Raw genomic sequence first — 27,483 nt, forward strand, 5'->3', positions numbered from 1 at the left:
TGGTGAGGCCCCCAGCAATCAGAAAATTATTACCAATCCTGTGGATAGGTGATAATTTATGATTTTGGGAAACCCCCTTTAAGCCTATTGCATTTTCCTAACTTATTCCTCTTTTACATGCTTACATTGAAGCCAGACTACTTGTACTTGATTTCCTGGGCTTCAAACAAAGCAGGGAATATAATTCACCACACCCAGAGTGTGTCTCATGGTCAGGTCACCTAAGTCTGCTGCGTTTACACTCTGTATTGTTACTGGGAAGAGGACAGGTGACTGCGGTGCAGGTGCTCTACCCATACTTTGTGAATGTCATAACATTAGAGGAGACAAAGGGACTAAAAGCAAAAATGAATCAACGTGCGGTAACAGGTAAGCTCACACATCTCCTGCCATCAGCCCATGTACTATTACTTTCTACTTATGGATTTACAGAAGCGTTGCAAGAATGTATTTAGTCACAATTCCATACAGGAAGATATTTAGTCACATCTCTGTATAGATGTAACGATAATCATGACGTTTAGGATCATACAGTATATACAGATGTAGCAGGGTGTCCATCATATTATGTAAATATTTTTTTAAGCCACTAATTTTATCTTTCTGATCCAGTTTTGTTTTTTTATAATAACAAAAGCAAAATTGTTCAGGAAAAACATAAATGAGTACATTGAGTGTCATCATTATACTAGAACAAACAGATAAAGGGGTTGTCTGGTTTAGGGAACCCATTTTCAAATACCCTAATAGGGATTTCTGAGTTAAAAAAGGGGGGAACCCCCGTTCAGGATCCTCATCGATTTGCCAGAGCAGAGGGGCTACAAAGAGGTCTCTCGCTCTGGAGGACCCAGCATGTCTATAAATTACACAGGACCCATTGATTTTAATAAGATGTGTAATGCTTAATTTACCCTGTGGTGGCGCTGCAGGAAAATTTAACGCTGCTGGGCTCCCCTACAAAATACAGCTGATCACTGGGGGACCCAGCAGAAAAACACCCTGTGATCAGCTTATTGTAAGTGGACACTTCTAACAAAAAGGGAATTGTTCAAGCGGACAGCCTACTTAAATGATAGTCAGTTTTGCTAAGCAAAGGTGTAGCTCAAAATCTTGGACCCTTAAACAAGTTCTAGAAAAATGTTTCTTCCGTTGCTTAATTTTCTATCAGACCCTTTAGGCTTTGGTTACTTTTCGTCCTCTTAGCTCTACATACACATTACACATGTGTTTGCGACTTTAAATGTATAAAATTCAACATAATATGCAGGATCTCACTCATTCCCTTCATTATCGGTTATGATTTACAATTACTCTATTTGATATGTACAATGAAGACCTCTGTTCTTTTAGACATATATTTGTGACTTCCCATTATATGCCTGGTTTAACAAATGTATTCTCAGCTGTAACTACAAATGTCTTAGAATGCCGTATGATATTGTCCGGAGCTTTATTACATTCTTACAATTTATTATTGTTTGTTGACTTTAAAATATAATAAAAAGATATTTGAAACAATTTTAATAGACATCATGGAGCCTATTATAGGTTTTTAATTATTTTAATCTTAGTGCAAGAGATAAAATCTAGATATTTCTATTAAACGGAATATAACATGTATGCAAACAACTGTTATATCAAGTACAGTATGTTCTTGAAGCAAAGGTTTACCTTAGGTGAGTCCCAGCAAAACCTACACTTTTATTTAGGAGAATTGCATAACCAGCAGTTCACTAATATTCCTCTTTATTGTTTTTTACAACCTCTTTGTGTTACAAGTGTCCCCAAACGATAAGCTGATCCCAGGATTTCCTGCTGCTGGGACCTCCAGCAATCAGTTGTAATTTTTGGGGGAACTCGTCAGCAACCCCTTCCCGCCGCAGCCCTTTTTCAGATTTTCATTTTTGTTTTTTCCTCCCCACATTCCAGAAGCCATAGCGTCTTTATTTTTCCGTCGATATAGTCCTATGAGGGCTTGATCTTTGCGGGACGAGTTGCAGTTTTTCGTAGCACCATTTATTTTGCCGTATAATGTACTAGGAAACGGGAAAAAAATTATTTGTGGGGTAGAAAATGAAAAAAACAGCGATTCCTCCATGGTTTTTCACCAACGGTTTTTACAGAATTCACTGTTCAATTAAAACAACATGTTAATTTTATTCTGCGGGTCAATACGATTACGGCGATACCAAATATGTATAGTTTTTTTCTATATTTTACTACTTTTACAAGTAAAAACCTAAGTGTAAAAAATAAAATTTATTTTGTGTCGCCAAATTCCGAGAGCCATAACTTTTTTATTTTTCTGTCGATTAAGTGGTATGAGGGCTTATTTTTTGTGTAAATGCGATGGTTTGATCGCTTTTTATTTCATTTTTTTGCGGGAGATTAGGTGACCAAAAAATAGACATTCTGGCGCTTACAATTTATTTATTTTTTTACGGCGTTCACTGTGCGGGTTAAATAATGATATATTGTAATAGTTCAGACTTTTACGGACGCGGCGATACCAATTATGTTTATTTATTTTTTTAATATGCTCTAGGGGGAAATGGGAAAAGGGGGGTTTTTTGAGCTTTTAATTTTTTTAATTTTTTGTACACAAAAAAAAACGTTATTTAACTCATTTTTACTTTTTTTATTAGTCCCCCTAGGGGACTTCAACCAGCGATCGTTAGATCGCTTGCACGATATACTGCAATACTAATGTATTGCAGTATATCGTGATTCTGACAGCCTCTGGCAGGGCTTAATAGGTGTACAAAGATGGCGGACCTGGGGGCGTTGATTAAGCCCCCAGGCAGCCATAGCAACCATCGCCCCCCCCGCGATTGCATTGCGGGGGGGCGCAAAGAGCTGTTAGAGGGGGTCGCCCCCTCTTTCTGAGGATTTAAATGCTGCAGTTGGTATTGACCGCGGCATTTAACTAGTTAAACTAGCGGGATCGCGCTCGAGCGCGATGCTGCTAGTTACTCTGAAGTGTCGGCTGTAACATACAGCCGACACTGGCATCGTATGGAACGAGCCCACTGCGTGAGCCCGCTCCATACTTCCCCTACCCGACTTTGACGTATGGATACGTCAAATGTCGGGAAGGGGTTAAAGAGTACCTACATTTTTAAAAAACTTTTGACATGTCATAGTGACACGTCAGAAGTTTTGATCGGTGAGGGTCCGAGCAGTGGACCCCCACCGATCGCTAAAACAAAGTGGCAGAAGCGCTCGGTTGGGCACTGTGCTCCTTTTTCGATCGGCTTTCCTCGGAAAGCCAAGTGAGCGGTTTTTACACTCAGACTTTCTGACGCTTCTTTTTAACGATCGGTGGGGTTCTCAGTTGTCAGACCCCCACCGAACGCAACTTCAGACATGTCAAAAGCTTTTTAAAAGTTTTGCTACGCTTTAATTTCTCTGCAGTGCCATCACAGGGAAAAATAAAAGATTACACAGTACATAGTTACTAAGGTTGAAAAAAGAAACAGGTCTATCAAGATTAACCTACCGAGATTAATTACACATCAATTATTACTAGATTCATTATAACCCACAATGCTACATGTCATAATATAAAAATCTAGTCATTGAATGCTGTCACTGTATCTAACATTACAACTTCTCGGGGTAGGGCATTCCATTGTTTGACTACTCTAACTGTAAAGAATCCTTTCCTATGTTGATTTCGGAAATACTTTTCCTTCACATGTGAAGAATGTTTCCTGGCCGTTTGTATAGTTCTTGGAAAGAATGAATCATGTGCTAGTCGCTTTTATTGAGCACACATATACTTATACATGTTAAGATCTCATCAGCCACATGACCAAAATCCAGTATTGCAGTCACTTCATGGGGGCTCACAGACATATAGCCGCTGAGCCAAGCCAGGGACTGTTGCAGGGAAGGGGTTAAGTGAGGGTTAAGAGTCGTCTCCCTCCCCCTCCCTTGTACTTGGGTGAGTCAGTTAGGTAGGGGGCGTTAGAGGAGGAGAGGGGGTGGGCTTAGGATAATGGGAGTGGGTATATAGGGGGCTGCTTACCGGTAGTGCGGCCTCTTTGACAGGAATACGGTATGAGTTGGTTGGTGGGTGGTGGAATGTGTATGTATTTAAAAAAACAAAAAACAAAGAGGCCTCAAAATTTACGGTTATTTGTAACGAGTGTTGCACAAAAAAAAAAAAAAAAGGAAAATAAATGGAAAAAACTCAGAAAAAAAAAATGCTATTATAAAAAAAAAAAAAAGAGGAAAAGGTATTTCACATGGTGGTCGACGAGGTGGTTACTGGTTTGTTCTGGACAATGGTGTCTTGTTGGGATATTTTGTATTATGGTGTTTATGTCACAGCGGGTGGTAGTGGAAGGGGATTTACCTATATACCCTGATGCCCACGATATATCCTGCTGCACCCTATATATCCTGCTGCCCTTTATATAACCTGCTGCCCCTTATATAAGCTTCTGCCTCCTATATACCCTGCTGCCCCTTAAATACCCTGCTGCACCTTATGTACCCTGCTGCCCCCTATATATCCTGCTGCCTCCTATATACCCTGATGCCCCTATATACCCTGCTGCTCCCTATATACCCTGCTGCCGCTTATATACCCTGCTGCTCCTTACATACTCTGCTGCCCCTTATATACACTGCTGCCCTTATATATATGCCTCTGTGTGTGTGTGTTTATATGTGTCTGTGGGTATAGTTATCATCTACAACATTATCTGTACTCAGAGAGTTATCACTGTGTTATCTGTGGTGTTACATAGGACTGCAGGTAACATCTACTACATTATCTGTACTCAGAGAGTTATCACTGTGTTATATGTGGTGTTACATAGGACTGCAGGTAACATCTATGACATTATCTGTACTCAGAGAGCTATCACTGTGTTATCAGCGGTGTTACATAGGATTGAAGGTAACATCTACGACATTATCTGTACTCAGAGAGAAATCACTTTGTTATCAGAGGTGTTACATAGGACTTCAGGTAACATCTACGACATTATCTGTACTCACAGAGTTATCACTGTGTTATCTGTAGTGTTACATAGGACTGCGGGCAACATCTACTACATTATCTGTTCTCAGTTATTACTGTGTGTTATCTCTGGTGTTACATAGGGCTGCACATGAAAGCTACGACATTATATGTACTGGGTATATTTGTGCCTGTGTTGGTATATATGGGTCTGTATGTGAATGTGTCTTTGTGCTTGTATAGATGTGCCTTTTATGTATATGTCCCTGCCTGTGTATTTATCTGCTGCTGTGTGTGTGTGTGTGTGTGTGTGTGTGTGTGTGTGTGTGTGTGTATGTGTACATATGCGTCTGTACGTTTATATATTTACCTGTATGTTTACATTCCAGATGTGTTTATATATATTTGCCTGTATGTCTAAATATCTGTCTCTATGTATGTACAGAATATATTTGTCCAGCGTGTCTATATATGTGGTTATTTTAAGTTTGTTTAGGGGACGGCAATAGAGAGTCCCGCACAGGGCGCCATCCACCCTAAGGCCGGCCCTGAGTTCAAGATCCTTTCCTGACAGCAGCTTGGCATTCTAAAGGCAAAATTCTCTGTTAAATTTGACAGAAAGATCTACAGTTTTATCATACTTCCTAACCGTCTCGAATTCAGCAAGACAGTCCCGGATTCTGAGCGGTGTCCCACTGTCCAGAGCGGTCGGTGGTATGTCCCAGTGTCAACTGTATTTGCTTCCTCAGGACAAAGATACAGTTGAAGGATCCGTCATTCCTCTGCTTCAGCATTAGTATAGAGGGGAAGAGCAGAGGGAGCTCCTCCACTAGTCGAGTATTCCCTGGGCACAGCGCAACTTTAAGCGCTGAGCCCGGGGAAGCCCTTAACGTCACTGTCCATATATGAACAGTGATGTCGGACTTTCGACTATTCAGTCCCCGGCCAGAGCAATGCGAGCTCCCTGGCTGGGGACTCCTGTCTTGGGAAAGCCCTTAATGTCAATGTCCATATAGGAGCAGAATCACCTGGAAAATAATTTCTGACACTCTGTCCGGGCTTTCCGCTCCTGTAGAAGCCCCGGGCGTCACTATCCATATGTGGACAGTGATGTCAGGGGCTACCCCTGGAGCGGGATCCCCTGCCAGAGCGTTGTTGATGCTCTGGCCGGGGACCCCTGACGTCACTGTTCATATATGGAGTGTGACGTCAGGGGCTTCTCCTGGAGTGGAATCCCCTGCCAGAGCTTTGCCAACGTTTTGGCTGGGGATTACGCTCCTAGAGGAAACCCCTGACGTCATTGTCCATATATTTACAGTGGTGTCAGGGGCTCCTCCTGGAGAGGACCCTGTCACAGCGTAACTGATGCTCTGGCTGGGGCTTCCGCTTCTAGATGGAGCCCCAATGGCGCTATATACAGGGGGGTAGCGTTACCTACAGGGGGTGGCGCTATCTTCAAGGGGGTTGTGGCAAATGTTCCCTCTAAGTCTTGGCAGCTCCTGAGCAGGGCAGTTAGGGAGCAGGGCAAGTCTCCATCAATGGTAGGAGATCTGATGACCAAAATTAATATCCCCAGTAAACGCTAATATAGCGACTAAATAAGAGAATAAGAAATTGTATTTTAAATTAGTTTTAATTACTTTTTTAAATACTACAATATTACAAGTCCACCAGTAAAATAGACGGTTATAAACACCAATTAAAGACATCAATGAAAGAATCACTAATTACACCACTGTCCCTATAGATAGCGCCACACATACCCCCTGTAGATAGTGCCACACAGACCACCTGTAGATAGTGCCACACAGACCCTATGTAGATAGTGCAACACAGACCCCCTGTAGATAGTGCCACACAGACCCTGTATATAGCACCACACAGGCTCACTGTAGATAGCGACACAGCCCCTGTAGATAGTGTCACATACATCCCCTGTAGATAGCGCCACACATCCCCCTGTAGATAGTGTCACCCCCTGTAGATAGCATCACACGCAGCCCACTGTAGATAGCGCCATGCAGACCCCACTGTAGATAGCGCCACAGAACCCCCCCTGTAGATAGCGCCACACAACCCCCCTGTGGATAGTGCCACACAGCCCCCTGTAGATAGTACCACACAGACCCCCCTGCAGATAGTGCCACATAGACCCCACTGTAGATAGTGGCACACAGATCCCCCCCCCCCCCCGTAGATAGTGCCGTACACAGCCCCCTTGTATATATAGTGCCACACAGTCCCTTTGTGTACATAGTGCCACACAGCCCCCTTGTGTACATAGTGCCACACAGTCCCCTTGTATATATAGTGCTAGACAGCACCTCTCTCCCCTTGTATATAGTGCTACACAGCCCCCTCCCCTTGTATATAGTGCTACACAGCCCGCCTCCTCTCCTTGTATATAGTGCTACACAGCCCCCCTCTTCCCCTCGAATATAGCACTACACAGCCCCACTCCTCCCCTTGTATATAGCGCTACACAGCCACCCCTCCCCCACAGCTCCTTAAGAAAAAAAGACTGTACTTACCTTGCCCCGTTCCCACGACAGACAGAGCGCTACACTGCTTCTCTGGTGGGACGTTTGTATGTGCGTCCTGAGGATGCACATAAAAGTGAACGTGGCTGTCGCTACTTCATCCGCCAGTGACAGTGCGCAGGCTTTAAACTTTACTGAGCCGGCCAACAATGGAAGGTGCGCTGCCGTGCATCGTATAAGGAACAGTAGTTGTGGCACTTTCTACATGGGCATTGTAGCAATATATGGGAACTATCTACATGGGACACTGTGGCACTATCTACATGGGCACTGGCACTTTATATGTGGGCACTGGCATTAGGGGCAGCTAAGGGGGCATTATACTGTACTGTATGAGGGCAGATAAGATGCCATTATACTGTATGGGGGAAGCTATAGGGCATTATACTGTATGGTGGCAGCTAAGGAGACATTATGCTGTCTGGTGGCAGCTAAGGGGGCATTATTCTGACTGTATGGGGCAGCTATAGGGGCATTATACTGTATGGGGTAGCTGTGGGGGCATTATACTATATGGGGCCGCTATGGGGGCATTATATTGTATGTGGGCAAGCTACGGTGGCACTATGCTGTATGGGGCAGCTATGGGGCATTATACTGTATTGGGGCAACTATGAGGGAATTATACTGTAGTGGGGCATCTGTGTGGGCATTATACTGTATGGGGCATCTGTGTGGACATTATGTTGTATAGGGGCATCTATTGGGGCATTATGCTATATGGGGCAGCTATGGGGCATTATACTTTATGGGGTAATTTGTGTGAGCATTATACTGTGTGGGCACATCTATGGGGTCATTACACAGTTTGGGTGCAGCTATTTGGCATTATACTGTGTGGGAGGCACTATGAGGCATTATACTGTGTGGGGGGGTAGCTGTAGGGACTTTATACTGTGTGGGGGATTCTATGGGGGAATTATACCGTGGGGAGGCACTATGACAGCATGATACTGTGTGGGCTGAGCCAGGTGTGTAAGGGCAGGGTTAGAGGTATGGCTTAAACCCTTCCCGCAACTTGACGCACCTGCATGTCAAGGTGAGCAGTAACTTTGCGCACCTTGACGTGCAGTTACGTCTGTACTTAGACAGTTAACCACCGCGCGGCGCTAAACCGCAGCGGCGGTTAACTGTGCAGGGTGTCTGCCTTGCATTCCCTGTTGCCGATCAGCGGCCCATCGCCGCTGATTTCGGCAGTTAACCCCTTAGATGCGGCGGTCGATTGCGATCGCCGCATTTAAGGAGTTTCGAGCAGATCGGCTGCCCCCACATGAACTCACAGGGGCTGGCGATGGTAGCCATGGCAACCGGAAACCAGACAATGGCCTCCGGGCTGCCATGTACAGAAGCCTATGAGGACTAGCCAGAGGCTGGTCCTCATAGGCTTCCTGTCATTGTGACTGTCACGTCACAATGACAGTTGGAATGCATTACACTACGTAGGTAATGTAATGTATTATAGCAGTGATCAGAGCTGCAAGTCTCGTAGTCCCCTAGTGGGATAAGTAAAAACAATTATAAATAAGTTAATAAAAATGTTTTATAAAAGTTATAAGTTACATAAACAAAAAATCCTTTTCTTCCTATAATATGTCTTTTATTATAGGAAAAAAATGAACACGTTAAAAAAATACACATATTTTGTATCACCGCATTCGTAACGACCCAAACTATGAAACTATAATGTTATTGTTCCTGCACGGTGAATACCGCAAATAAAATAAGTAAAAAATAATGTCAGAATCAGTATGTGCTTATAAAGTCGCATGTACCCCAAAATAGTACCAACAACCCATCCCTCAAAAAACAAGCCCTTACACAGCTTTTTTGACTGACAAATAAAAAAGTTATGGCTCTCAGAATATGGTGACACAAAAAAATAAATCATTTTATAAAAAAAGTGATTTTATTGTGCAAATGCTTCAAAACATATAAAAAACTATATACATATGGTATCACCGTAATCGTACCGAGCCACCGAATAAAGTAAAATTTTAATTTATAGCCAAGGGTGAAACGCTTTAAAAAAAATAAAATAAAAAACATTGTCAGAATTCATGGTTTTTGGTCACCTTGCTTAACATAAAATTGAATAAAAAGTGATCAAAAAATCGCATGTAGCCCTAAATGGTATTAATAAAAACTACAGATTGTCCCGCAGCAAATAAGACCTCACACAGCTCTGTTAGAGAAAAAATAAAAAAGTTATGGCGCGGCAAAATGTGCAGAGTGTTCCAAAAGCGCATAACATCTGGCACCATTTATCAGTGCAACACTGGCCACACATCTGCGGATTATTATTTATTTATTTACCCCATTATTATATCCTTTTATTATGCGCCTGATGTACTCCGCACAGCTTACATATACCCTGATGTACTCCGCACAGATTACATATACCCTGATGTACTCCGCACAGCTTACATATACCCTGATGTACTCTGCACAGCTTACATATATCCTGATGTACCCCGCACAGATTACATATACCCTGATGTACTCCGCCCAGCTTACATATACACTGATATACTCCTCACAGTTTACATATACCCTGATGTACTCCGCCCAGCTTACATATACCCTGATATACTCCTCACAGTTTACATATACCCTGATGTACTCAGCACATCTTACATATACCCTGATGTACTCCGCCCAGCTTACATATACCCTGATGTACTCCGCCCAGCTTACATATACCCTGATATACTCCTCACAGTTTACATATACCCTGATGTACTCCGCCCAGCTTACATATCCCCTGATGTACTCCGCCCAGATTACATATACCCTGATGTACTCCGCACAGCTTACATATACCCTGATGTACTCTGCACAGCTTACATATACCCTGATGTACTCCTCACAGCTTACATATACCCTGATGTACTCCGCACAGCTTACATATACCCTGATGTACTCCGCCCAGCTTACATATCCCCTGATGTACTCCGACCCAGATTACATATACCCTGATGTACTCCGCCCAGATTACATATACCCTGATGTACTCCGCCCAGATTACATATACCCTGATGTACTCCGCACAGATTACATATATCCTGATGCACTCCGCACAGTTTACATATACCCTGATGTACTCCGCACAGATTACATATACCCTGATGTACTCTGCACAGCTTACATATACCCTGATGTACTCCGCCCAGCATACATATACCCTGATGTACTCCGCCCAGCTTACATATACCCTGATGTACTCCACACAGATTACATATACCCTGATGTACTCCGCACAGATTACATATACCCTGATGTACTCCACACAGATTACATATACCCTGATGTACTCCGCACAGATTACATATACCCTGATGTACTCCGCACAGATTACATATATCCTGATGCACTCCGCACAGCTTACATATACCCTGATGTACTCCGCACAGATTACATATACCCTGATGTACTCCGCACAGCTTGCTTACTTATGCCCCCACATTATAAACTGAAATACAAGTAAAACCCCAAACCGAAAAACTACCAAGCTAAATCTGTGCTCCAAAAGCCAAATGGCGCTACCTCTCTTATGAGCCCTACAGTGTGCCCAAACAGCAGTTTACTTCCACATATATGGCACCGCCATACCCGGGAGAACCCGATTAATATTTTATGAGGTATTTTTCTCTAGTGGCAAAAACTGGGCACAAGATATTGTGCACTAAAATGGCATATCAGTGGAAAATTGCAATTTTCACTCCGCACCACCTGTTGCGCATTAACACCTTCATGCACCACGACTTACTGACGTGGTGTGGGGGGGATGTATGGAGCGGGCTCATGCGCTGAGCCCGTGCCATACATTGCGGGTGTCAGCTGTGTATTACAGCTGACTCCCGGGACTAACGGACAGGAACAGCGTTTGCGCTGTTACAGGTGACATTATACTACAATACATTAGTACATTAGTAATGATCGCTGGTTCAAGTCCCCTAGGGGGACTAATAAAATGTGTAAAATAAAAAAGGAAATCTGAAAAATAAAAACATACACAAAATTGGTATCATTGCGTCCGTAAAAGTCCAAACTATTACAATATACCATTATTTAACTCGCATGGTGAACGCTGTAAATAATAAAGAATTTAAAACTACAAAATCGCTGGTTTTTGGTCGCCTTAGCTGTAAAAAAAAAATTAATAAAAAGTTCTCAGAAGCTTGTATGTACCAAAAAATGGTACCAATAAAAACTACAGCTTGTCCCACAAAAAATAATCCCTCACACCTCTCAATCGACAAAAAAAATAGAAAAAGTGATGCCTCTCGGAATGTGGTGTAGCAAAACAATTTCTTTTTTTAACAAATCGTTTTTCGTTTGTAAAAGCAGTAAAATATATATATCAATTCGTCATCACAGTAATTGTACTGAGTCGCAGAAAAAAATGAAGTTGTAGTTTTTACTGAAAGCAGTAGAAACAAAACCCAAAAAACAATGGAGAAAACTCTTTTTCCAGTTTCAGCTTGCAAAGAATTTTATTTCAGATTCCCAGTACGTTAAATGGTACTTTAAATGGGGTCAATAGAAAATACAACTCCTCCCGCAATAAATAAGCCCTCACACGACTCTAATGACGGAAAAATAAGAAAAGTTATGGCTCTTGGAAAGCAGGGAGGGAAAAATGAAAATAAAAAAGCAAAAAATGGATCAGTCCAGAAAGGGTTAATTCATTTCTAATAACAAAGCATCTATGACAACATGTGGGGTATTACCGTACTCGGGATAAATTGCTTTACAAATGTTGGGCGGCTTTTTCCTCCTTTATTCTTTGCGAAAATTAAAAAATTCAACATTTTACTGGAAATATTGTTGCTATTCATTTTCACGGCCTAATTCTAATAAGTTCTGCATAAAAACTGTGGGGGTCAAAATGCTCATCATACCCCTAGATAGATCCCTTAAGTAGTGTAGTTTCCAAAATTGGGTCACTTTTGAGGGGTTTCCACTGTTTTGGTCCCTTTGAGACATGGCACCCAAAATCCATTTCAGCTCAATTTGAGCTCCAAAAGCCAAACAGCGCTACTTCTGTGGGTCCAAACAGCAGTTTATTGCCACAAATGGGGTATTTCCGTAATCGCTTTACAAATTTTGGGTGTTTTTGTCTTATATTCCTTGTGAAAATTAAAAATGTTTTTTAAGAAAAAAAAAGTAGATTTTCATCATCACAGACTAATTCAAATACATTTAGCAAAAAAAAAGTGGGGTCAATCCTTGAGAGGTGTAGTTTCCAAAATGGTGTCACTTTGGGGGGGGGGGTTCCACGGTTTTGGTCCCTTCAGTTCATTGCAAATGCGACATGGCACTTAAAACTAATCCATCAAAATCAGCGCTCCAAAATTCAAATGACGCTCCTTCTCTTCTGAGCCCTGTTGTGGTTGTGTGTCCAAACAGCCGTTTATTACCACATATGGGGTATTGCCGTAATCGAGAGAAATTGCTTTACAAATGCTGGGGTATTTTTTCTCCTTTATTCCTTGTGAAAATAAAAAATGTCTAAGTTTTTTTTTTAAAGTAGCGTTTTATCTTCACAGACTAATTCAAATACATTAAGCAAAAAAAATGGTGGGGTCAAAATGCTAATTATACCCCTATATAAATGAATTGAGGGGTGTAGTTTCCAAAATGGGGGGTCACTTGTTTTTTTTTTTTTTACTGTTTTGGCACCACAAGACCTCTTTAAACCTGACATATAAAAATATATTTTAAAAAAAAGGAGGCCGCAAAATCCACTAGGTGCACTTTTGCTTCTGAGGCCTGTGTTGCAGTCCATTAGGACACTAGGGTCATATGTGATATATTTAAAAAAAACTGCACAATCTAGGCAATATATTTTGAATTGAATTTCTCATGTAAAACCTTCTGTGTTACAGAAAAAACTGTATTACAAAAGAATTTTGCCAAAAGAAGAAGAAATTTGTAAATTTCCCCTCTATTTTGCTTTAATTCCTGAGAAACGCCTATGGGATTAAAACACTTTCTGAATGCTGTTTTGGATACTTTGAGGGGTGCAGTTTTCAAAATGGGGTGATTTATGGGGACTTTCTAATATATAAGGCCCTCAAAGCAACTACAGAACTGAACTTGTCCCCTGAAGAAAAGGCCTTTTGAAATTTTCTTGAAAATATGAGAAATTGCTGCTAAAGTTCTACGCCTTGTAACGTCCTGGAAAAATGTTCAAAAACGATGCAAACATAAAGGACACATATGGGATATATGAAATAGTAACTATTTTGTGTGATATTACTGTCTGTCTTACAAGCAGATACATTTAAATTTAGAAAAATGCTATTTTTTTAACATTTTCTAAAAATGTTGGTGTTTTTCACACATAAATATTAAATTTATGAACCAAATTTTTTTGCTAACATATAATACAATATGTCACGAGAAAACACTCTCAGAATCACTTGGACAGGTAAAAGCATTCCCAAATTATTACTACATAAGTTAACACATGTCAGATTTGAAAAAATTGGCTATGCGCACCACATCGGTTGTTCTTTTTTGTGAGGTGTTAAAACTTGAAGGGTATGGTTTTATTATGCCAACATGTCCTGCGTGAATTGGTTATTTCACCGATGATGTCACAGCCGCTCTAATGAAGGTTGTCTTGAGGTTTTACCTGTGCCCTCTTCTTGAAGAAAATCACCCTCAAGTTGAGGCAGGAGGTTTGTCCATCTTTTGTATAGTAGGGAGGTAACGTTTTCTAGAGCTGCTGTGGAATATCAGTGTGTCCCTCCTTCAATAGATTTTACCTTTATGGTCCTTATCTGAACATTTCAATTTTGTATTTTTGCTTATGGTAAGTTAAAGAATTAATTTGAATGCATATTGTTATAGTTAAAGAATGTGAAGGAAATGAAGGCACGAGACCAATGAATAGTAAGAGCAGCCACACATGTAATATTGTATGTAATGATTCTAAGTTTATTGTAGCAGAGGGACATCTGCTTTATCTGTGTGTGTGTGTGGCATGCCAAAGATCTTAATAGAAAATATTCCAGAGATTATTTTACTATGACCTGATGGAGATTTTATTTGTTCATACTTGAAACAATGGCTTCCATTTTTGGTGATTTTCGCATACCCCTTGCAAAAAGGTTAATTCTCAACTTCAACGGTGAAAACAGCATAATCTAACAATTTCAAGGATTTCAGCAGCGGAATTAAGATCGATCTAATCTATCTATCTATCTATCTATCTATCTATCTATCTATCTATCTATCTATCTATCTATCTATCTATCTATCTATCTATCTATCTATCTATCTATCTATCTATCTCATATCTACCTATCTATCTATCTATCTATCTATCTATCTATCTATCTATCTATCTATCTATCTATCTATCTATCTATCTATCTCATATCTATCTATCTATTTATCTATGTAGAAATGACCGCAGCACTCCAAAAGTTGATGTCAAACAAAGATGTGGTTTATTATTCCATGTTTCAGAGACAAGCTACGTTTCAGTCCTCACAGGACCTTTTTCAAGCTCAAGTGACGTGCAAAACAGGGTTTTTATACCTATGTGTAAACAATGCATAATCAGCAGTGATAAATGTCAAGTCGTACAAATAAGGCCAACATTTGGCTAATAGAATATATAAAAAGTGCACAGCACCATGTAGCAGTGTTAAAAAACATATTACATAAAATGTGCGTTAAAAATTAATTGCGAAACCGTGTATAGTAATGGTTATATAACATTAAAAAAATATACATATTCATGAAGGGGAGGAGTCACGAGACACTCACCAATCGTCGGACCACAGACAGGTGTATGCAAATAGTACTTCAATTAGCAGCTACGATCCTCCAGCGTCTACAACAATCAACAGTGCATGTCTCCCTGTCAGAAACAAGCCAGTTCCGTTGCTCCAGTTACGAAGTCCCTGCTGTAAACAGCATAACACCAACGTATGTTGCTTATAAATTGCTGAAGTTATCAGAGAAATGCCACCATATACATCAAAAGATAAAACCTGTATTAGCTCCAATAACCAGAGATAGTTTATAACTTAGCGACCGGGTCATTGTCTAAACAGCCACATAAATAATGTAGTATATAGACAAGCTCCATGTCTAATATGGTCTACCACCCCCACCTTCGTGTGATGGTTCTCCATTATAAACATAACGGTCAAATGTGCATTAGGGCCAAGAAACAAAAGGAGTTTTTAAGGTTGACTTTATAGAAATATGCAAATCCCTTTATTATATATGGAACTCACAAGTACTGCAATACTTTAAGCAATTCATACTAACTGTTGATCATTGTGAGATTAAAGAGGAACAAACATATCAATAGATATACAGAGTATAAAGAGACGATATTTTGTTGAATGTCTGTTGTTCACAGGTGGGGTGTGGCTCTTCCCCATTCGATAGTGATTCTGAATAAAAAAAGAGAAAATATATAATAATTACTAAAAAATGACTTCCATCATGTCACCATTATACTTTCTCAGACAATGACAGAAAAAAGGGTAGAGGAATGAGGGCAAGACTAACCACATAAGCGAAATTTTACGAAGAATAGTAATCAAATAACATTATCTCGACATAAGTCTAGATACCTGAAAGTCAACATTCAGGCCATTAGGTGTTAATGTACCAAGTTTGAAAATCCACTCTAATTCACGTCTCTTTAGAGCAGTGAGCCTATCACCTCCACGTTTTAACACTGGTATATGATCATAAAACGAAGGTCACGTTCCCTGTGTCCCTTGTCAAAAAAGTGTTTGGACACAGGTAGATCTTTTCTTTCTTTCAAAATAGTGTATCTATGATTGTTAAGGCGTGTCTTCATGTCGCACATTGTTTCACCAACGTATCACATTTATTACCCAATCTGAACTACAGGTCAAGAAATGCTTAATCTTACAATTTTGACTGGTCTGTGGATGTACAAAACCTCTCCCTTTTGATATTAGTGCACGATTGATGCATCCCAAACAAGGGAAGCACCCCATTTTTTGCGGTTTAAAAAATAATTTTCTCTTACCAGTATTGTCAACAATGTCCGATTTGACCAATCTGTCCTTCAGACTTGTAGGGCGTTGATATGTCAAAGGGGAGAAACCTTAAATTGTTTAATTTCTCCATGACCATCACTAACTAATGGCCAATGGCGTCTAATGATATTGCCTATCTCGGGGCTTAGATCATTATATGTTGAGACAAAGGGTATTCTATACAGACCCTGATTTTTATGATGTTTATTTAATGCCTGATCTCTAGTAAATAGTGTGCCCTATTTCTTTGTTTATCAATGATTCGTTGTGGGTATCCCCGTCTCCCAAAATTGTCAATCATGATTTTTAAAGTGGGGTCATTTTTTTCTTCTTCATCAATGATCCTTCTAACACTGTATATCTATTGATATGTTTGTTCCTCTTTAATCTAACAATGATCAACAGTTAGTATGAATTGCTTAAAGTATTGCAGTACTTGTGAGTTCCATATATAATAAAGGGATTTGCATATTTCTATAAAGTCAACCTTGAAAACTCCTTTTGTTTCTTGGCCCTAATGCACATTTGACCGTTATGTTTATAATGGAGAACCATCACACGAAGGTGGGGATGGTAGATCATATTAGACATGAAGCTTGTCTTTATACTACATTATTTATGTGGCTGTTTAGACAATGACCCGGTCGCTAAGTTATAATCTATCTCTGTTTATTGGAGCTAATAAAGGTTTTATCTTGTTATGTATATGGTCGCATTTCTCTGATAACTTCAGCAATTTATAAGCAACATACGTTGGTGTTATGCTGTTTACAGCAGGGACTTCGTAACTGGAGCAACGGAACTGGCTTGTTTCTGACAGGGAGACATGCACTGTTGATTGTTGTAGACGCTGGAGGATCGTTGCTGCTAATTGAAGTGATATTTGCATACACCTGTCTGTGGTCCGACGATTGGTGAGTGGCTCGTGACTCCTCCCCTTCATGAATATGTATATTTTTCTAATGTTATATAACCGTTATTATACACAGTTTCGCAATGAATTTTTAACACACATTTTATGTAATATGTTTTTTAACACTGCTACATGGTGCTGTGCACTTTTTATATATTGTATTAGCCAAATGTTGGCCTTATTTGTACGACTTGACATTTATCACTGCTGATTATGCATTGTTTACACATAGGTATAAAAACCCTGTTTTGCACGTCACTTGAGCTTGAAAAAGGTCCTGTGAGGACTGAAACGTAGCTTGTCTCTGAAACATGGAATAATAAACCACATCTTTGACATCAACTTTTGGAGTGCTGCGGTCATTTCTACATATATCTATAGGACCGTTGGATCGAGGTCGGGATCGCATAGCACCAACATATACAAATACAAAGTGCTGCTTTTTTCTTCTACCTTTCTATCTATCTATCTATCTATCTATCTATCTATCTATCTATCTATCTATCTATCTATCTATCTATCTATCGTCTGTCTGTCTGTCTGTCTATCTATTATCTATCTATCTTTTAATCTAGCTTCTCTCAATGTAGCAAATATCTAGCTAATAATGAGCACTGAAAGGATGTATACGGTTGTCTCATGATATAAGGACGTGTTTTTTCTCTTATTGATTATATTTTTACGACCATGTTAAACCATTGTAATATTAGAGGTTGATTGTTTGCAGAAGTTTCAAAGATAATTAAATTAACGCAGAGTTTACAGAGTTCTATATTGCTACAGACTCTGTTATGTTTTGTCACACTTAAATGATCCATAGTCTCTTATGGAGAATGAAGACCCTATGGCACTTCACATTTTTATCAGACTTGGTGAAAGACCATACTTGAGTTAAATGAGAGCCAATAACATAATACTCACTTGTTAAACAGACCCACTGTCTATGGCAGATATTCAGTAGCTGTGTAATTCACTAAATATTGTATTACCGTCAAGGATAAGAATAATCCCTTTTTTGTTAGAAGGATCACCCAATAAAAAGTTGACTACAGAGTGTTTTGCTGCTGAGAACCCGAGCAATAAACAGTTTTCTGTGAAGAAACTCAGCAGTAAGTGATCAATTTTCCTGCACTGCCCCTGCAGGGGAAATGAAGCATTACACAGTGCCTATTGAAATCAATTGACTGTCCATGTAATGCACCAGATCCTCCAATGCGAGAGAGGCTCTTTGTAGAAACTCTCTGGCTAGTAGATAAGCGTACTGAATGGGAGACCACTTTCAATTTATTCAATGTTTCTTAAGGGTAGAAACACACACAGCGGATACACTGTGGATTTTCTGCAACTAATTTAATTGTGGAAAATCTGCAGCGTAGTACAGTAGCAGCAGTGTGGATGAAATTTGAACAAATCTCATCCACACACAGCGGTAAAAATCTGAGAAAACGTTCAAAAATTGACCCACGGGGGGCGTGGCTACGACGGCAAGGCTGAACGGACGCACTTACATGGTGCTCCAGAATCCCGGCGAAAAATAGCAGGCATCCTCCTCTGGGCGAGCTTCGGGGTGAAACCCCACAGTATAACTGGATCCCCCTAGACGATTACGAGCAAAATCCAGGTTTTTGGGCCAAAAACGGAGGTATTTGATATCGGGGCCTACACACGCGGCCGAAGCCGGGGACTAAATTTTGACCCGGACGGAACTCGGAAGTCCGGACCTGGCCACAGCAGACAAAGGAAACCAGATGGGCTTCCCAAATTTCCCCTACCTCATTGCCCAACTACCCAGGGCACAACTGGACCCTCTCCTATGGTCAAGGGACATTAGAGACTCTCTCAGCCACGTTACCAGCTGCGGCCTACCACTGTCTGAGAGACTGGGGCCTGGATTAATGAGGGCATCCACCTGCAGACCATTCCGCAGCGGAGCACATTACAGCAATACAAGGCAGGAGTTCCATACTCAGTTAAACTAATACATTTTAATAAACCACTACAGAAGTGACCACAGTGCTGCACTATTTCACCTGAGAAGCTCTATGTGATGCCTTAATCTTACTACAATGATCTGACTCACCGCATAACTGTCTACCACGGACCTACATAAGCTGCATACAACCTATCTGATTATAAGGTCCCCTGAAGAATACGATCCAATGCCGAGGCGGGGCAAGTCTTCTAAGGCGGCTTCAATTCGATCTTCCATCCCAGATATATTTCGCAGAAATTCGTTACCTTCCATATTTCAGGATACGGATTCGGATATGTCAGCATCACAGGTCTCAATGGCGGGTGACTCAGTCCCCTTACCGCAGAGATCTCCAAAAAGAACTCCAACCTCAATAGCGCCTGAAATGGTCAGGGAGGATCATCTTACGAAAGAGGACCTAACAACGTGTATAGACGCACTGTACCAGAAATTGAAGACCTCTTTTCATACCGAATTACAAAGAGCGACGCATGATCTTACCATGGAGATAACATCAATTGGCACTCGCACAGATCTTCTGGAAACAAAACATGACGAGTTGGTTAAAGCGCACAGCGAACTCAAAACCGAAATTGATCTCATGAAATCCTCTCAGGAATCGATACATCTTCATCTGGAAGATTTAGAAAACAGATCTAGACGGAATAACCTGCGCTTAAGAGGAGTCTCAGAAATGGTGGAGGATCTCAGGGACTATGCGATACAACTCTTTACATACCTACTACCGAATGTCCCGACGAATCAATTCCAAATGGACCGTATACATCGGGCGCTGCGACCCAGGCCGGCGGTTGGAGAAAGACCAAGGGACATAGTTCTGCGACTTCACTACTTTACAGTGAAGGAAGAGGTCCTTAAAGCGGCAAGAGAAAAAACTCCACTCTCCTTTAAACAAGAACCGCTACAGATTTTTGCGGATATCTCTCCAGTTACTTTGGAAAAACGGAGACAACTGAAACCCCTTACGGACATTCTGAGAGTGGCTGGAATCAGATACAGATGGGGATTTCCATTCCGGTTGACCTTTCAATACAAAGGTGCTCCGCATACTATCTCAGCACTGGATATGGGATGGAGACTGATCACTCGACTAGGCCTCAGAGAAGGGACTCCTACTCCAGAATCAGCTAATCGTCCTCATCAAAGCCTCCCGTTGGAACCCATTTGGACAACAGCATGTCGCCGACAACTGCATATGACTCCTCCTGCAGGACCAGTTTCACTGAGATCAAGAACACCGACTGTGACCTGAGACGGAGGGTGGCGAAATATATTTGTAACGTATATCTAATGTAATAATCTGTATGGTCGCTATGGACATTTTTTTTTGTATTGGTTTATTTTTCCTCTTCTCTATGGGACCTTGTCCTCCCGGCTGGGAGGGGGAGGACCCTGGATGAATATAGGGCAATAGACTGCCCTGCTGGCAAATATTGTACTTAAGCTAATTCTATATTTTTACTTGTCTAACATTGCATAATCCGCTTGATATTGCGGTGGGTCAGCCAAAACTCTGGTGACGCCTCTGTGCTAGACTTGCTGAACTTGCTCAGAGCCGGTGTTATCGAGCGCGGGTTTTGTTCAGCAAGTTGAGAAAGAGAAAGAGACCCGAATGGGGTCACGTGGAGGGCACTTAGCCGCACTCCACTTTAGTTTTTTTATGTTGACGTTAACTGTAAAAGATGTTATTTGCGTTGGCTGCAGCTATATTTTACATACAAAAGTACTGTCTGCTTATCTACATAATGTAACTCTATCGAATTTCTATGGCATATACTGTTATTACACATAATGTAAAAGGCTTTAATAACCCAATGAAGAGACGAATGGCCTTTAATAATTACAAGAGGCTCCATGGCGATGTTATAATGTTACAGGAAACACATTTTACTCATACTAGTTACCCAAAATACTTTGATAAGATGTTCCAGAGAGTTTACTTATCCACCTCGGACACAAGGAAAAAAGGAGTAGCCATTTTCTTCAGAAATACACTTCCATTTACAGTAACTGACTCCATAATAGACTCAGATGGTAGGTACATAATCCTTACAGGACAACTAGCGGGACAACGTATTACCTTTGCAACGATTTATGCACCTAACCATTCAGCAACCTCCTTCTTTACTAAGTTTTTTAAACAGCTGGAGAAATTCTCCGACTCCTACATTATCCTAGGGGGGGATTTTAACATAGTGATGAATGCCCAATGGGATAGAAGCCGTCCCCAAGCTAATGCACAGTCAGCACCGAAATCATTTATGTACAGGATGAAACAATTATCTCTCGTAGATCTGTGGAGACAAGATCATCCCCTAGATAAGGAATTCTCGTTTTACTCCGCAGTACATGACAGTTATTCTCGGATTGACTACATCCTAACTTCCTCCCAGCTATCTGTTAGACCACACAATACCTCATACACCCAATGTGCATGGTCAGACCACAATATCCACTCACTTCAAGTTTGCATTGGCAACGTCACACGTCCGCCATCATGGAGGCTGAATGATTCCCTACTTTCTCATCCAGAAATAGTCACATCCATATCCAGCGCTCTACAAGAGTATTTTGCCATTAATTCCCTACCAGATACCTCTTCTGCTCAAATATGGCTGGCACATAAAGCAGTGTTGAGAGGTGTACTAATGGCAAAAGGATCAAAATTGAAAAGAGATAGATTGCAACTTCTTAATAAATTGCTATCGACCCTTACAAGACTAGAGCGTCAGTATATTAATAAACCAAATACTATGATTAAAGCTCAGATAGAGGAAACTCGCTGCTCTCTTAGAGCATTGGAGGAGAGCAAGGCTGAGAAAGCACTTCGATGGGGCAAAGCAAAATTGTATGCATATTCCAATCGAGCTACCTCAATGTTCTCCAGAAAACTAAACTCCCACATTAGAGGTAAACAAATTTACCACATGCATAACAACACGGGAACACTAACAACCAATCCGCTTGATATATTAGACACCATGAGTACATTCTGTAGTGCTTTGTATAGCAAACCCCAATCCTTGAACTCCACAGATTTATCTGAATGGCTTTCAACACACCCACTTCCATCTCTGACAGATGAGGCAAGATTACAACTTAATTCCCCGATCACAGCAGAAGAGGTCACTGAAAGCATAAAAAACCTCACATCTTCCAAGTGTCCAGGTCCTGATGGTTACTCCGCTTTCTATTACAAAACATTTTCACAGAAATTAACACCGCATCTAACCACATATTTCAACACACTTCTGGCAGGGGAAGTACCACCTCCTGAATTTTCACAGGCTAATATTTCACTCATTCCAAAACCTGGAAAAGATGAAACCCACTGTGCAAATTTACGTCCAATATCAGTACTTAATGTAGACTACAAGATATTTACTAAAATACTTTCAAATAGACTTGCACCATATGTGACCTCCCTAATTTCTCCTGATCAAACGGGCTTCATACCATCACGACAAGCAACGGACAATATTCGATTGGCTCACAATATTATTCTTCATGCTACTACGCACAAACGCCAATTACTAATTTTGAGCTTAGATATCCAGAAAGCATTTGATTCGGTGGACTGGAACTACTTATATAGCACACTTACACAATTTGGCATTAGGGGTCCGTACCTAGACGCTATCAGGGCGGTATATCACTCTCCACAAGCTAGAGTAAAATTCCTAGGTCAATACTCTCCTTATTTTCAGATACAAAAAGGGACACGACAGGGATGCCCGTTGTCTCCTCTCTTGTTCGCTCTCGCCATGGAGCCTCTTGCACAGCATATTCGTCTAAATCCAGACATTAAGGGATACAAGGAGCAATCTCATGAGTTTAAATTTAGCATTTATGCAGATGATATGCTTTTATTCATTACAACGCCAATGGTTTCTTTACCAAATCTCATGAACACTCTTACCCGCTTTGGGGCTTACTCAGGGTTAATAGTAAATCCGCTTAAATCCACAGCAATGCAGATACAAATGTCGATGGAACAGGTGGACCTGTTAAAACTTAACTTTGGATTTCAGTGGAAACACTCTCACATGACATACTTAGGAATAGCTCTAGTTAGAGATCCAACTACTTTATACTTAAGTAACTACCCTAAAAAATTTGCATCTATCAGGAAATTATTAGAGGAGTGGTCTAGGTACCATATATCTTGGTTGGGCAGACTCGCTGCAGTTCGAATGACCATTCTACCCAAGCTGCTGTATTTATTTAGGGCCCTTCCCGTTAGGGTTCCGCGTTATGCCAGCTCACATATACAGCGGATAATAAATAAATTCATTTGGGCGAATAAAGGATCAAGAGTTGGTAAGTCCACCTTACATCGCTCCACGGTTAGTGGGGGACTTAGTCTTCCGGACCTGAAATTATATTACTATGCGGCACAAATCTCACAGATCGCAGCATGGAACTGTGACCCCAGCACCGTAAGATGGGTTTTGTTTGAATCCCTTACCACATCTCCATCCTCACTAAAGGCACTGATGTGGTCTCCGGTTTTAAGATCTCACATTTCTGGCATCAAAAATAGCATTATCAAACACTCCCTCACACTTTGGTTTATATGTCGGGAAAAGTTTAAACTTATGTCTAATCCATCTGCATTACAACCATTATTGCTTAACCCTGACTTTCCGCCGGGATTACACCCGGAGGCCTTCCAGTGGTGGACCTCATTAGGCTTCACTTCATTACTTAAGTTGTGCAAAGATGGTAAATTCCTTTCTTTTGAGGCCCTACGTCAGGATTTTCAAATCCCGCTCAGGGAATATTTTAGATATCTACAAATACACCATCTTCTCATGGGATCTGTCTTTTTACCAAGCGACACTAGTATAACCTTCTATGAGGCTAATTGTCAAGACTCCCCAAGGGGGAAAGGGCTGATTTCAGTTTTGTACTCCCAATTCAGAAGTGAAACGTATAATGGTCCAACGTCATATATGATGGCTTGGGAACGTGAGCTGGGAAATATACCAGATTCGACCTCGTGGCAACAAATATATGATAACACAGCTAAAGTATCTCAATCAAATAATATTAAAGAAACATCGTATAAAATTCTAACGAGGTGGTATCTTACTCCGGACAAATTAGCAAAATTGTTTCCAGGTAGTTCGGACGCTTGTTTCAGAAACTGTGGGGAGAGGGGCACTATGGCTCATATCTGGTGGTTCTGTCCAGTAGTACAGGCTCATTGGAAACGAATTGAGCGCCTTATCAATTCTAAATTACAGTTACAAATCAAATTAACACCTTGGTCAGCGATACTGAATGCAGAAATTCCTGATGTACCCAAAATAAATAGAAAATTAATCTCGCATATTTTATCAGCAGCCAAATGGACGGTAGCCATTAGCTGGAAATCACTATCTATCCCATTCCCAAGGACGCTGAACAAAATTAAGGAAATACACCAATTTGAGAAATTAATTAGTATTCTGGAAAACAGATTACCACAATGTGAAGCCCAGTGGATCAGTTGGACCTCATAGAAATCACTTAAAGCCCTCTGTTAGTTTGGAGGACACATCAGTTTAGGACAGAAATAGACTCTTTACTATGGATAGCTGCACCATGTTTTGTAGATTTTGGTTTACTTGTTTTTAGTATTGTATTGTTACACTGAACACATAAATATCATTTACAGTATTGATATAACAATGTTTTAAATAAAATGAGATACTCTCGCAACATCTGTAAAGAAATGAACCTTTATCACTATGTTTTCTTTTGAGAATGTTATCAAAGCTCTACGTAGCGATATATGCTCCCGATATGTGGGAATGTCTACTGATTTGTTATGTCTTGTTTACCAAATAAAGAGTTTGCAAAAAAAAAAAAAAAAAAATTGACCCACGGTGCAGTATTTTAATCGGCAGCATAGATTGACATGCTGGGATTTAAAATACTGCACCGCAGGTCAATTTATGAACAGTTTCTCAGATTTAGTTCCACTGCTCTTCTGTTACGAGTTTTCCCCATTGAATTTAATTGGAAGGTAAAACCCCCAACAAAGAGTCATGTGTTGCAACTTTTGTGGTGGAAATGCTGCGATTCGGCTGCGAAATCGCAAATGAGAAAAAATAATAATAATTATTTAAAATTAATTAAAAAAAGCTTATACTTACTCCCGGCCGTAGTCATAGCCACGCGAGCCACTGTTCTGAGTGCCTCCTGAAATGACGTTTCATCCCATTTGACTGCTGCAGACAATCAAAGGCTGCAGTGGTCATATGGACTACAATGTCATTCCAGGAGGCCGGGCTGCGCTCAAAATAGAAGGACACATTGCTATAACAACGTCCGGGTGATAAGAAAAAATACATTTTTATTCTTGTAGGATTTCTGCAGTGGAAATGCCACCTGAAAAACGACACCACAATTTGGTGCGGTTTCTCGGGCGGACTTTCCTGAGGTTTCCAGGACGGATAATCTGTGTGTTCCTACCCTAATAGTGTATTAAAGGATTTTCTAAACCACGCCCTATAATGTTTTATTTCATTTTGTTAAATTAGGGCTGTTTTTCCACCCCCATAGCCCTTGCACAGATTGATATTCTACTAGGGGTGGTTGCTGACCAATGCTACTTTTAGAAACCCATGGACTTCTTTAAAAATAAATATGAAGAAGGTAGTTAAATTGGGGTTATTTCTTTCCAAGTATAACCCCTACTCACATAGCCTTGTACACATATGTATGACATCTTTGACTACACCATGTACTTACTTATTATCTTTTTCCATTTTATTCATAGGTGTGCTTTCCAAACGTTTTTTCTGGTACATTAGTGTAATTCTGCTTATCCTTGTTATTATGAGAGTCTCCTATATTTATCACACCAAGCCGGATGCTAATATGTTCATGACCCCGATAAAAGAACAAAAAGCTGTTGAAAAAGAATTGGAGCTGGTATTAAGCAAACCCAAACAACTGACGGGTGTTTGGACTATCAATGCCTTAGGACGTATGGGCAACTTAATGGGCCAGTATGCAACACTTTATGCCCTTTCGAAGATGAATGGTCATCAAGCTTACATTTTGCCAGAGATGCATACAAAACTGTCAAAGATCTTTAAAATTAAATTACCTGTGCTTCACCAAGAGACCATTAATCGCATCCAATGGAGACATTATGGACTTCATGACTGGATGTCGGATGAGTACAGACACATTGAAGGCGAATATGTCAGCCTTGATGGTTTCCCTTGTTCATTTACTCTCTACCACCATATAAAGAATGAGATACTTCACGAATTTACTTTCCAAAATTTTGTCAGAGAGGAGTCTAACGCTTATCTTGAGAAGATTAGAGGAGACCGGAAGAATGTGACCTTTGTCGCAGTCCACGTCAGGAGAGGTGACTTTGTGCATATCATGCCAGACATAAAAGCAGTTCTTGCTGATAAAGGTTATTTGCAAAAAGCCATGGACTACTTCAGACAAAAGTATGAAAACCCTCTCTTTGTGGTCTCCAGTAATGGTATGGATTGGTGTAAAGAGAATATAAACAATTCACTTAGTGATGTCCACTTTGCTGGAGATGGCCAGGAGAGCTCGCCTGGTCGGGATTTTGCCTTGCTTGCACACTGTAACCACACCATCATGAGCATGGGGACGTTTAGTTTTTGGATTGCTTATTTGGTAGGAGGGGAAACTATCTATTTAACAAACTACACATTACCCGATTCCACCTTCCTTGATCATTTTAAATATGAAGCTTCTTATCTTCCAGAATGGATTGGAATTCCAGCGGACCTCTCACCACTTCTTAACAAAAGATCCTGAATGATTGCTCAAATGGTTCTCTGGAAAAGGGCTTGAGGACAATGATTGTTAGGAAGAAACTTTCACAGTGTCACTGGACCAACTTTTTCTATGACTATATTATAGGGTTATGCTGTTAAAATGTTTTAGTTCTTGTCCAATTCTCCAAAGATCACGTCTATCTACCACTTCTATTATAGAAAAATATTTGGTTGCCCGAAACAAAATCTAAGTAATAATTTAGA

General features: G+C 40.6%; 1 protein-coding gene and 1 long non-coding RNA gene across 2 annotated transcripts in view; one reads left to right on the forward strand and one right to left on the reverse strand.

The window, feature by feature from the left end:
• Positions 1–27,451, forward strand: part of LOC142662168 (galactoside alpha-(1,2)-fucosyltransferase 2-like) — a 28,026-nt gene extending 575 nt beyond the window's left edge. The window contains exon 2 of the mRNA XM_075840188.1: positions 26,229–27,451. Within this exon, the coding sequence (XP_075696303.1) occupies positions 26,288–27,259 (972 nt within the window). The 5' untranslated portion in view covers positions 26,229–26,287 and the 3' untranslated portion in view covers positions 27,260–27,451. The remainder of the gene's footprint in view (positions 1–26,228) is intronic.
• On the reverse strand, positions 15,723–17,425 carry LOC142661681 (uncharacterized). The gene is made up of 2 exons (XR_012850790.1): positions 17,306–17,425; positions 15,723–15,932 (listed from the first exon to the last, which is right to left on the reverse strand). It is a non-coding gene; the product is annotated as an uncharacterized LOC142661681 (long non-coding RNA).
• Positions 27,452–27,483: the final 32 nt, after the last annotated feature.

This window comes from Rhinoderma darwinii, chromosome 10 (assembly GCF_050947455.1).
Source record: "Rhinoderma darwinii isolate aRhiDar2 chromosome 10, aRhiDar2.hap1, whole genome shotgun sequence".
NCBI classification, from domain to species: Eukaryota; Metazoa; Chordata; class Amphibia; order Anura; family Rhinodermatidae; genus Rhinoderma; species Rhinoderma darwinii.